Genomic DNA, 12,611 nt, shown 5'->3' on the forward strand with positions numbered 1-12,611 from the left:
CATATACCAAAATAAAATATAAATATTTAAATTCTTTATGTCTAAAATTAAATGTACTTGTTTTCTTTAACTAGTTAATTTAACTGCCTAACTGATTAATTGGTATCCATCTTTTGATAGTTATAAAATTATATAATGAAATTAATTTAATTATTAAATAAATTCTTAGATAATTATTTCAGACTAAGTTTAACTAATGAATAAACCAATTATAAACAATCTGAGTTTAATTTAAATATCACCCAAAGAGACTAATGATATTTAACCTGTCAAAAAAAGATTTAGGGAAACCAAATAGCTATTTGCAAATATCTGAAATACTGTGTCAGATGAAAGGAAGATTGTACTTGTTTTCTTTGATTCCAGAGAGTAGAATTAGTTGGTGGAAAGTTTAGAGAGAGAAATTATGCTGTGAATTCAGGAAAAAAGTTCCTAATTAGAATTGTTCAAAAGTGTATAGGTGGGGCAGCTAGGTGGTGTAGTGGATAGAGCACCGGCCCTGGAGTCAGGAGGACCTGAGTTCAAATCCGGCCTCAGACACTTAATAATGACCTAGCAGTGTGGCCTTGGACAAGCCACCTAACCCCATTGCCTTGCCAAAAAAAAGTGTATACATGGTTCAGATGAGAATGGATGGCCATTTATGAGACATGTTATAGTCAAGATTACTTTTTTTTTAGGTTTTTTGCAAGGCAAACAGGGTTAAGTGGCTTGCCCAAGGCCACACAGCTAGGTCATTATTAAGTGTCTGAGACCAGATTTGAACCCAGGTACACACTCCAAGGCACGTGCTTTATCCATTACGCCACCTAGCCGCCCCAAGATTACTTTCAACTCTGAAATTCTGTGAATCTATCCTGTTAACTCCCACAAGCAAATAATGGATCCATTCCTGTTAGTGACCTGTTTTCTGGTTTCATAGGATGTTACAAAGATGTCTTTTCTCAGGTCTCTTATAGTTTTAGGCAATTCTGAATGCTATTTTACAGATCAGGTAATTTTACAAATCAGTTCATTTACAGAGGAAGAAACTGAGACCTAGTGAGGTAAAAAAAAAGTCATAGCTAATAAGCCATAGGCCCCAAACTTGCTCCCAGGTTTGACCCCCAAGGCTAGTGTTCTTTCAAAATACAGTGATCCACAAAACCCTTCTCTAGGATTCCTCCTTTTATTGTGGATTTTGATACATAACTTGGTACTATAATTTAATTTTGTACATGCTGAAGTAATATTGTATAAATTTGTAGTTTGCTTTCATATTATTTGAATGTTGAATTTCTGTCTTTATTTTATTTTTTGCAAGGCAGTGGTATTAAGTGAGTTGCCCAAGTTCACACACCTAGGCAAAAAAAGTATCTGAGGTCAGATTTGAAATCAGGTCCTCCTGACTCCAGGGCCACTCTATCCACTGTATCACCTAGCTGCCCCAATGCTGAATTTCTTTTTTTAAAATTTACATTATTTATTTACACATTACTAAAATAGTCTAGTTGTAAGAGTGAACATAATCCCCCCCCCCCCCCCAGAAAATGATAAATTTCATAAGAAATAAAGTGAAAGAAAGAAAAAAATGTGCTTCAGTCTGTGTTCTGATACCATCAACTCTGTCTTGGGTGGTTCACTTTCTTTATCATAAGTCCATCAGGAAGTTACTTCCATATTTTTCCACAGTTGCTGTTGCTGATTGTAATTCCTTCCATCCATCCATTCCTCCCCATTACCATTTATTTTATTTTCTCTATCCTTTCACTCTGTCCCTCTTCAAAAGTGTGCTGTGGGGCAGCAGAGTAGCACAGCAGACAGATCACCGGCCCTGGGGCCAGGCCCACCACAGAGGCCCAGCAAACACCCAGCCCGGTAGTCCTGGACAGGCCACCCAGTCATACCACCTTGCAAAAAATAAAAAAGTAAAATGTGTTATATCTGACTATCCTCTCCCATGATCTACCCCTTCCTCTATCACCTACATCCCCCCTCCCTCCCCCGTCCCCTTTCTCTCCTTTTTCTTTTAGATTTCTATTAAGTATGCTTGTTGTTTCCTCTCTGAGCCATTTCTGTTGAGAATGAAGGCTCCTGCATTCCTCCTCACCTCCCCCCCACACCATTGCCAAAGCTTTTTCTTGACTCTTACATGAAATGTCTTAGACTATGCTACCTCTCATTTCCCTTTCTTCCAGTACATTTCCTTTTCACCCATTGACTCCATTTTTACAATATATTATACCTTCAAATTCAGCTCTCTCCTATGCCTTATCTATATATGCTCCTTCTAACTGCTTTAGTAAATGAGAAGGTTCATGTGAGTATTATCAGTATCATTTTCCCATACAGGAATACACACAGTTCAACCTCATTAAATCCCTCATAATTTACCCTTCTCATTCACCCTCTCCTTGCATCTGAGTCCTGTACTTAAACATCAGACTTTCTGTTTAGCTCTGGCTGTTCCTGTTGAAACAGGAACATTTTTAATTTCCCTGTTTCATTGAAAGTCCATCTCTTCCCCTGGAAGAGGATGTTCAGTTTTGCTGGGTGGTTGATTCTTGGTTGCATTACAAAGCTCTTTTGCCTTCCAGAATATCATATTCCAAGCCCTACAAGCCCTTAATGTTGCTAAGTCCTGTGTGATCCTGACTAGCTCCACAATATTTGAATTGTTTCATTTTGTCTACTTGTAATATTTTCTGTTTGAATTGGGAGTTCTGGAACTTGGCTATAATATTCCTGGGTTTTTTTTGGGGGGGGGGAATCTCAGTAGGAGATCAGTGGATTCTCTCAATTTCTATTTTACCCTCTGCTTCCAGGATATCAGATCAGTTTTCCTGTAGAAATTCGTTAAAAAATGAGGTCAAGGCTCTTTTCATGATCATAACTTTCAGGTAGACCAATGATTTTTAAATTGTCTCTTCTGGATCTGTTTTCCAGATAAGTTTTTTTTCCCAATGAGATATTTCATGTTTTCTTCTAGTCTTTCATTCTTTTGGTTTTGTTTTATTTTTTCTTGATTCCTCACAAAGTCATCAGCTTCCTTTAGCTCCATTCTATATTTGAAGGAGTTGTTTTCTTCAGAGAGCTTTCTTATCTCCTTTTTCATCTGGCCAATTCTGCCTTTTTTAAGGCATTCTGCTTTTTCCATTGGACCCAAACTACTGATTTTTTTTTACATTTTTGCAAGGCAAACAGGGTTAAGTGGCTTGCCCAAGGCCACACAGCTAGGTAATTATTAAGTGTCTGAGACCAGATTTGAATCCTGACTCCAAGGCCAGTGCTTTATCCACTACGCCACTTAGCCGCCCCAAAAGAGTCTTGCTTCTTTTTTTTTTTAGGTTTTTTTTTTTGGCAAGATAAATGGGGTTAAGTGGCTTGCCCAAGGCCACACAGCTAGGTAATTATTAAGTGTCTGAGACCGGATTTGAACCCAGGTACTCCTGACTCTGGGGCCAGTGCTTTTTATCCACTGCCCCACCTAGCCACCCTAAACTATTGATTTTTACACTCAAATCTTTTTATTATAGGCATGCTTGATCTTTAAAATTTTGTTACATTTACTATTTTTTTTTGCAAGGCAATGGGGTTAAGTAGCTTGCCCAGGGCCACACGGCTAGGTAATTATTAAGTGTCTGAGACCAGATTTGAACCCAGGTACTCCTGACTCTAGGGCTAGTGCTTTATCTACTGCACCACCTAGCCACCACAAACTGCTGATTTTTAACACATTGTTTTCTTCAGCATTTTTTGGATCTCCTTGACTAAGCTGCTCACTTGGTTTTCATGTTTTTCCTGCATTTCTCTTCTCATTTTTTCCTCTTCCTCCCTTTATTTTCAAAATCTTTTTTGAACTCTGCCATAGCTTGAGCCCAACTACTATTTTTCTTGGAGGCTTTAGATGCAGAAGCTTGGACTTTGTCATCTCCTGATTATGTGTTTCAATCCTCCATGAGACCAAAGTAATTGTCTATGGTCAGCCTCCTTTTTTTCTGTTTACTCACTTCCCCATCCTGTGCCATGGTTTTGGGATGCTTCCTGTGCTTTTGAGTATTATTGGAATACCTCCACAAGGACCTCAGTTCCTTTTGAGAGTTCCTCTTATGAGAGGCTCTCCTGGACTGTGCTTTGGTCTGTGGACCAGCTCTCCCCTCTGTCTTGGAACTAGGAGGAGGGTCCCTGCTTTGCTATGGTAGTATGGAGGCCCAGACTATGACCAGGGTCTGAATGTGGACAAAACACTTGAGTCCTGTCCCAGGGACAGAGGAGAGACCTTTACAGTCTCCCCCTACCCCCTTACCTTCCAGCGACTGAGCACTCTGGGAGCAGCTGCTGAGTGGCTCCCTGCTGGAGTCGCTTCCTGCTGGGCAGCTCTGTGGGCCTGCTTCTGTTTCCTGGGATCTGGGCTGCAGCTGCGCTGAAGGCCACGGCTGCTTTGAGGGCCAAGCTGGCCTGGGCTCTGCACTTGCTCTGGCAGAGGTTTCCCCACTGATCTTCCAAGTTGTGCTTGGCAGGTCAGAAGACTGCTTCTGCAGCCAGAAGTCAGCTCTCCCAGGGACCGAGGCACCCCAAGTGCTGTTCCTGGAAGACTAGAGCTCTGGTGTAGTGATCTTGGCTGCGCTGCCGCCCCCTCCAACTCAGTAGAACAGAGCCTTCCCACAATCTTCTCAGCTACCTTGGGCTAGAGAATTGCCTCACTTGGATTTTTCTGTGGGTTCTGTCTCCTGAAAATTTAGTTAGAATCATAATTTTAAGGTTTTTGAAATATTTTGGAGAGAGCTCCTGGGAAAGCCTGTTCTCATGCAGCCATCTTGGCTCTGCCACAGAATGCTAAATTTCTTAAGGTAACTTGATGAAATCAGTAAGCAAAGCATATGGCTTAATTTTGAAAAATTATTGTTCAAATACACAATTTCAAAATATTTGTGATTAATGGAATGATTGTTTTATTGAGTAAAACCAAATTATATATTAATTCTCCAAGAATCCTTTATTAATAAAATTCCCAATTTTAAATCATCTTGTAGTCAAATACAGGTTACTGAATCAATATAAAGACTTTCACATGCTTGTCTGCTCAGTTCATTTTGGACTGCCTAAAAAACCGAACATTTTAATAGCCACTATAGCAAGTAACATTTAAAAATCTTGAGTTTTTATTTAGTTATTACATCCTTAATTTTAGTATGTTTTCTATGCCATAACGGGGCATTGAAGTAGACAATAATTAGGTTTTATATGAGTATAATAAAATTCACTTTTGACAACACATTCCTGTAGTGAAGTTTTATGTGTGGAAAACAAAATTTACTTTTGAGAATACAATCCTCTCCCTGTTTAAGAGAATTTCTGGCTTTATCTACTATCATTTACTTAAGATGAAGGCATCACTAGTTATTTGGAATCTGCAAAAATCAAGTTTGTGATATCAACTATAGGTCCAGTGTTAACAGGTTAATTTCCTGTTTGACTAGATATTAATCTTCTGCCATCTGTTCTTTGATTTAAATCATTATTTTCTCTTATTTGTTCTTTTTTTTTCCAATGAGGCAATAAGGGCTAAGTAAATTGCCCAGTTAAGAAATAGCCAGTGTCTGAGGCTGAATTTGAACTCAGGTCCTCCTGACTCCAAGGCCAGTGCCACCTACCTGCCCCTTATTGGGTCTTTGAAATTCCATTATACTCATTCTGTTTATGAAACCAAAGCCTCTATAATGTACCTTAGAATGTATGCTAGGATCTCACTGACACTACATTCAATGAACCTGTGCTCTGAGTATAATAAACTACAGTTTTTCCTCCCTATCTCCACATTATTGATTGTTTTATGGGCAGCAACACCTAACCAACACATTTTTGGAAAATTTCTGTCATAATTATTGGTGTCTCCATATAGGACAAACTTTTTTAGATAAAGGTTGAATTTTCCAGTCACTAATTCTCTAGCACACAGAAGAGATTTTACCCCAGGAAATTTGTTAACATGAAAAACTAAGTAACTAATAAAGTCAGAGCCCCATCTAGAAAAATCACAGAAACAGACCAATGGTTTCTGTATTTTTGTTCATTGTCAACCTCTTGCACATAGAATAATTTATTAGATATAAGCCATTAGTTCCTCAGGGATCAGAAGGGCAACACCACTGATGTGCTGAGGAGCCCAGCACTTGCTTCAGGACTCAAAAGCCAGGATGTGATTGAAATAGTAAAGTATCTGGTACATAGTAACTATCATATGATTGTTAACTGTTATTTGCTCTGAAATTCCATTGTACCCATCCTGTGTATGTAACTAAAACTTATATAATGTACCATCTTCCCTTTTACTAGGGGTTCACTGATACTAAGTTCAATGAAGCCTGCACTCTAAGCATAATCAACTGTCCCTCCATCTCTACATTGTTGATTGTTAAGTTTGACTATAAATAATTACAACATTTCAGTCACCCCTCTCACAAGTGTGGTTTCTCTGCATTTGTTTCATATAAGTTCAGAGATCATGATGGAACTTTTCCCACAGATACATTTTGCATTTTGCTCATTCTTGTCATACATAGAGGAGTCTTTCTGATTTCAAGTCCAATGCTGTCTACTTCACCAACCCAGTTGCTGAGAAGGCAAAGGAGGAGTCTGTTACCCTGACTACTGTAGTTTTCTGCTGTATATAGGTAAGGTAAGTCACATTTTCTCCCCTCTTCCCAGGGTTCTTCAGTACCCTTAAGGCAATTTGGGGATGTTGAGGCTCTCTGTCCATGTAGGTACAATGCTTTGGAGTGTTAGAAATGGTAAATGAGGTAATGTATTTTCCCAAGTTTCCAAAGAGTTATTAATTAGCATATCAAATGATTTTTTCCTCAGTCTTCATCCTTTAATTCAAGTCCTAATCACTTGAATTACTGAAGTAATTTTCTAATTCTTCTCCCTATCTTGTCTTTTCATCTCCAAACCAGCTTCCTTTTTTTTTTTTTTTAAAGATTTTTGCAAGTCAGTGGGGTTAAATGGCTTGCCCAAGGCCACACAGCTAGGTAATTATTAAGTGTCTGAGACTGGATTTGAACCCAGGTACTCCTGACTTCAGGGCCAGTGCTCTATCCACTGCGTCACCTAGCTGCCCCCCAGCTTTCTCTTAACTGCCAAAGTTTATATTCTTTTTTGTTTTGTTGTGATTTTTTGTTTTTGCAAGGCAAGGGGGTTAAGTGACTTGCCCATGGTCACACAACTGAGGTAGGATTTGAACTCCTGACTCCAGGATGGGTGCTCTATCCAATGCACTATCTAGATGTGTTTATATTTTTTCATTTTTTTTTTATTTTAAGACAGTGGGGCTAAGTGACTTGCCCAAGATCACACAGCTAGGCAATTGTTAAGTGTCTGAGGCCAGATTTGCACCACCTAGCTGCCCCTAAACTTAATATTCTTAAAGCACAGTTTTACCCTGTTACACAATAAGATCCAATGGTTCCCTAGCAGAAACTGCAAACTCCTCTGGTGGAACTGAGTCTTTCACAGACTGGATCTAATCTAGCCTCTCAGTCTTTTTATAGGATTCTCCTTCATGAAATCTACCATCTAGCTAGATGAACTTTTTTTTTTGCTATCCCCCCCCCATATGACATTTTATCTTCAACATCTCTGCTATCCATCCCCATGTCTAAAATGCATTGCATCCTCACTTGTGCCTCTGGTTTCTTACTTTAAGTTCTAAAACCACTTCCTACATAAACATAATTAGGATATTTTCTGAGCTTTTCAACTGCTAATGTCCTTCAGTTTCCTTGTATTTATTTTCTTTTGTCTGTATTGTGTTAAGTCCTGAGAATGAAAGAGAGAGAGAGAGAGAGAGAGAGAGAGAGAGAGAGAGAGAGAGAGAGAGAGAGAGAGAGAGAGAGAAAGTCCAGCTCTTAAGGAGCTGGGAAAGAGGAGAATAAAACAAAACCAGAAGGAGGAACAGAGGGAAAAGATGATGGAGAATGAGAGAGACTCATGGGAAATGTAGCTGCGCTGACCTGGGCATCCGCCTTCAAGCCAGATTCTGGAAAGATCCTTCAGTCTCATGGAAAGGGATTATTTCTGAGGTGGGAGTTTCAGGGCTGAAATGACATTTCAGGGTGAGGAGGGGAGGGGAGGGCGGCGGTGAGGCCGGGCACTCCCTCCCCCTGTTCTCAGGGTCCTAGGCAGGCCACCAGCTGGAAGCTGAGAGGGAATTTCTCCCAGGGGGCACGCCGGGTGCCCACCCATTGGCAGCTCAGCAGCAACCAGAAGGGCTTTGCACCCTGATACTGTCCTTGGCCGTTGAAGACCCCCAGGCCTGTGAACTGGCCGTGAATGGGGCGGGGGGGGGGGTGCAGAGCTAGGTCCCCTGAGGCTCCCTCTCCCCCCCCCCAGTCCTCTGGGGCAGACGGACCAGCCCGGGACCCGCCCTGTCGGGGACCTGGCCAAGCTCTGGTGCCCCGCGGCAGCGAGCGCCCGCCTCCCGGGGCGGCGGCCCGGAGGGGGGCGGGCTGGGGGCTCGGCCCGGCCCGGCTCCCCCTCGGGCGCGGGCAGCGGGATGTACTACTGCTGGGGCGACAACTCCTGCGGCCAGCTGGGGGGCCCGGCGGCCGGGGGGGCCGGGGCGCTGCGCTGCCGGCGGGGCGGCGGCCTGGGCGGCCGGGGGCTGCGGCAAGCCGCCTGCGGGGAGCGCCACTCGCTGCTGCTGCTGGCGGGCGGCGGCGTCTGGGCCTGCGGGAGCAACAGCCGCGGCCAGCTGGGCGCCCGGGGGGCCCGCGCCTGCGGGGGGCCAGGTGAGGGGGCCGGGGGAGGGGGGCGGGGGGGGGCGGGCCGGGGGGAGCGGGCCGGGGGAGGGGGCCGGGGGAGGGGGCCGGGGGGGGGGCCGGGGGAGCGGGGGGCGGGGGAGGGGGCCGGGGGGCACCTGCGGGGGGGGCGGGGGAGCGGGCCGGGGGGGCGCCTGCGGGGGGCCGGGGGAGGGGGCCGGGGGAGGGGGCCGGGGGGGGCCGGGGGAGCGGGCCGGGGGGGGGCCGGGGGGCGCCTGCGGGGGGCCAGGTGAGGGGGCCGGGGGGGCGGGGGGGCGGGGGAGCGGGGGGCGGGGGGGCGCCTGCGGGGGGCCGGGGGAGGGGGCCGGGGGAGCGGGCCGGGGGAGGGGGCCGGGGGAGCGGGCCGGGGGGGCGCCTGCGGGGGGCCAGGTGAGGGGGCCGGGGGGAGGGGGCCGGGGGGGGCGGGCCGGGGGAGGGGGGCCGGGGGAGGGGGCCGGGGGGAGCGGGCCGGGGGGCGCCTGCGGGGGGCCAGGTGAGGGGGCCGGGGGGGAGGGGGCCGGGGGGGCGGGCCGGGGGAGGGGGCCGGGGGGAGGGGGCGGGGGCCGGGGGGAGCGGGCCGGGGGGCGCCTGCGGGGGGCCAGGTGAGGGGGCCGGGGGAGCGGGCCGGGGGAGGGGGCCGGGGGGAGCGGGCCGGGGGACGCACCTGCGGGGGGCGCCTGCGGGGGGCCGGGGGGCGCCTGCGGGGGCCGGGGGGCGCACCTGCGGGGGGCCGGGGGAGCGGGCCGGGGGGCACCTGCGGGGGGGCGGGGGAGCGGGCCGGGGGGGCGCCTGCGGGGGATGGGGAGCGGGCCGGGGGAGCGGGGGGGCGGGGGGCGCCTGCGGGGGGCCAGTGAGGGGGCAGGGCTGCCGGGGGGGGGGGCGGCCAAGGCGGGGGCTGCTGAGCCCTTAGGAGAGTTGGGGCTCCCGGCCCCTGCAGCAGCCCCCCCGCGGCCGCACCCGGCAAGAGAAAGAGCGGGTTCTTTACAGAGGCTGAAACGGGGGGGCCTGTGCCGGACCGCTGGCCCCCCGGGGCGGGCGGAGAGAAGTGGGGAGCGGCAAGTGCTCCCGAAAGAGTGCAGACAAGCGAAGCAATAGTTTAAGGGAAGTGAAGGAGCAGGGGCCGGGCGCCAGCGGCCCGGGCCGGCAGCCCCCCTCCTGCCCCCTCCCCTGCCCCCCCTTTCTCTCCGGCCCCCCAACCTGCCCCCTCCCTCCCCCCTCCCCTGCCCCCCCAGCTGTGCGCTCCCGGGGCGCCGCCCCGCCCCGCCCCCAGGGAGGCCGGTTTCAGTTTCCCCAAGAAACGAAACCGAGAGCCAAAAGCGGGGGGCCGCGGCCCAGAGCTTCTTCTTTCTGACGTCATCTCCCGGGGGGCTCCTCCGCCGGGCCCCAGGGGCGGCAGGACTTTCTGGGCCTTGTGCCGGGACTTAGGCAGGACAATTTTATTGTAACAATGAGGTGAAGTGACTTGCCCAAGTTCACACAGCTGAGTATTAAGTGTCTGAGGTCGCATTTGAACCCAGGTCCTCCTGACTCCAACGCCGGCGCTCCATCCCCTGAACCACCCCAGCTGCCCTCTCGTGAAAAATTTTAAAAAGCTGTCCGTGAGGAGTTAAATAGAATGAAATAGACGACAGATAGTAATACTCCATTTTCGAAACTGGCTCTTTGGTAGCCTGATAACGACCCGGGTGAACTGGATGCTTAAATAAATTTCATTTTTATACCATTTGAGTGGGAGAAAAGACTGAAGCATAAGCTAGGGAGGCTGGCAGGAAAACAGTTTCTATGTGCAAGGAGGACACAAAATTAAATTCAGCTTAATCCAGTTTAAACCTGCTTCTTTCTAAACTGGGATTCACTGGCCATTCCCTTTTATCAGTAGGCACTTACCAGTTTTCTTTTTCCCCCTCCTAATTATGCAGTGGAGCTAATCCTAAATTTTGTAAGGTTACCAGAGCCCCAGCTTTGGCAGATCCTGCCAAAGTGGAAAGGCAACTGACTAGTGTGGCTACCAAGGACATGGTGGGCAACTGGGTAATCATTTTTTGATCCAAGAAGCTCTCAAAAGTTGTTCTGAAGGGCAGCTAGGTGGCACAGTGGATAGAGCACCAGCCCTGGAGTCAGGAGTCCCTGGGTTCAAATCCAGTCTCAGACACTTAATAATGACCTAGCTGTGTGGCCTTGGGCAAGCCACTTCACCCTATTTCCCTTGCAAAATCCCCCCCCCAAAAAAAGTTGTTCTGAAAAGATGCATTGCCATTTGAATTGGTCAAAGAATATACTAATATCCTTGAAATATGGAATTAGATACCACCATTGCCATTTTTCAAGTAGCAAGATATATTATGAATATTTTATATCATATAGAAAATTAACTATAGCCATCAAATACATGTACCAAGACATATTCTTTTAGATATTTTATTTTAATAATCTTTGCTGGCACCATATTAGTTAACATGATAATATGGAATAGTTTTATACTTACTAGACAGATTGTTTTAATAGTGTCATTCAGGGAGGTATAGAATTTCAAATCCATTAGCAAAAGTATCTTTCTGTCCAGGAAATCTTGTTTTCTTTAGCATATATGTAGAATGCAAAGAGTATTGTATATTAATCTCTCCATTTTATTCCTTAAAAATAAAGCATACAATAAGTTCCCATAATACTTTTAAAAACTGTCCTGCTTGACTGGGCTTCCTTCTGAACTCCCCACTGTTCATTTGAATACATTTTGAAAGTGTTTGAATTGTCATGATTGTAATACACCTGTGGTTAAATTGAATATATTTATAACATTTCCCTCTTCTCCTAAAGCACCAATTCAAGCACTGGAAAATCAGGTTGTTGTTTTTGTCAGCTGTGGAAAAGAGCACTCCTTGGCCATTTCCAAAACAGGAAGTGTCTTCTCCTGGGGAGCCGGTTCTGAAGGGCAGCTGGGCATTGGAGAATTTAAGAAACAAAACTTTATACCAAAGTAAGTATTCTGGTGTAATTTTGGGTATGTAGTAAACCTATGTCTCCATTCTCTGTGTATCATTGTAGATAACTTGAGGATAAATGAAATAATAGTCAATATCCAATTGCATATAAATTTTCTGCATCATTAATTTTCTTAAGAGAAATTTTTTTTTGGCAAGGCAGTGGGGCTATGTGACTCGCCCAAGGTCACACAGCTAAGTAAGTATTAAGAGTCTGAGGTCAAATTTGAACTCAGATCCTCCTGACTCCAGCGCTGGTGCTCCATCCACTGCACCTCCGAGCTGCCTCATAAGGAAATTCTAAAACTAGGAAGGTCCTCCTAGTTATTTATTCACAGAATGGCAATTAATCTTCATATTAAATGGAGGATGTGAAGCAAAGCATGGTCTATCAATAACACAAAACCTCTACTTCCCCATTGGGACCTTAAGCCCTTGCCCTCTTCCTCTCAAGTTTGCCCCTTAACTCTTGAATATATGTAAATGGTCTGGGTTCAAGCCCTGGGGATTCTGGCTTCTAAAGAGAAGAGACAGGTTCTTTTTTTCTTATTCTCTTAATTTCTTTTTCTCTTACTCTTACCCTACCTCAAAGCTCAGAGGAAAATCACTGAAACCCTGGGTTTAATTTATAGCCAGGGTCTCCCTAAAAAGGAATAGCAGGGTACACACACGAAATATTCTTAAAACACAGAAGATGGTGTAGCTAGGTGGCACAGTGGATGGAGCACTAGCCCTGGAGTCAGGAGGACTTGAGTTTAAATTAGGCCTCAGAAAATTAATAATTGCCTAGTTGTGTGACCTTGGGCGAGTCACTTAATCACATTGCCTTGCCAAAAAAAAAAACCCAAAATAA

The 12,611-nt window shown here is 46.4% G+C and overlaps 1 protein-coding gene across 2 annotated transcripts in view; it reads left to right on the top strand.

Annotated features, from left to right (window-relative positions):
• Positions 1-8,533: 8,533 nt before the first annotated feature.
• Positions 8,534-12,611, top strand: part of LOC141517291 (putative E3 ubiquitin-protein ligase HERC6) — a 65,760-nt gene continuing 61,682 nt past the window's right edge. For both annotated transcript variants that reach the window (XM_074228138.1, XM_074228137.1), the window contains exons 1-2: positions 8,534-8,768; positions 11,595-11,754. In XM_074228138.1, coding sequence (XP_074084239.1) covers positions 8,534-8,768; positions 11,595-11,754 — 395 coding nt within the window. The remainder of the gene's footprint in view (positions 8,769-11,594; positions 11,755-12,611) is intronic.

Source organism: Macrotis lagotis, chromosome 3, assembly GCF_037893015.1.
Source record: "Macrotis lagotis isolate mMagLag1 chromosome 3, bilby.v1.9.chrom.fasta, whole genome shotgun sequence".
Classification (NCBI taxonomy): Eukaryota; Metazoa; Chordata; class Mammalia; order Peramelemorphia; family Peramelidae; genus Macrotis; species Macrotis lagotis.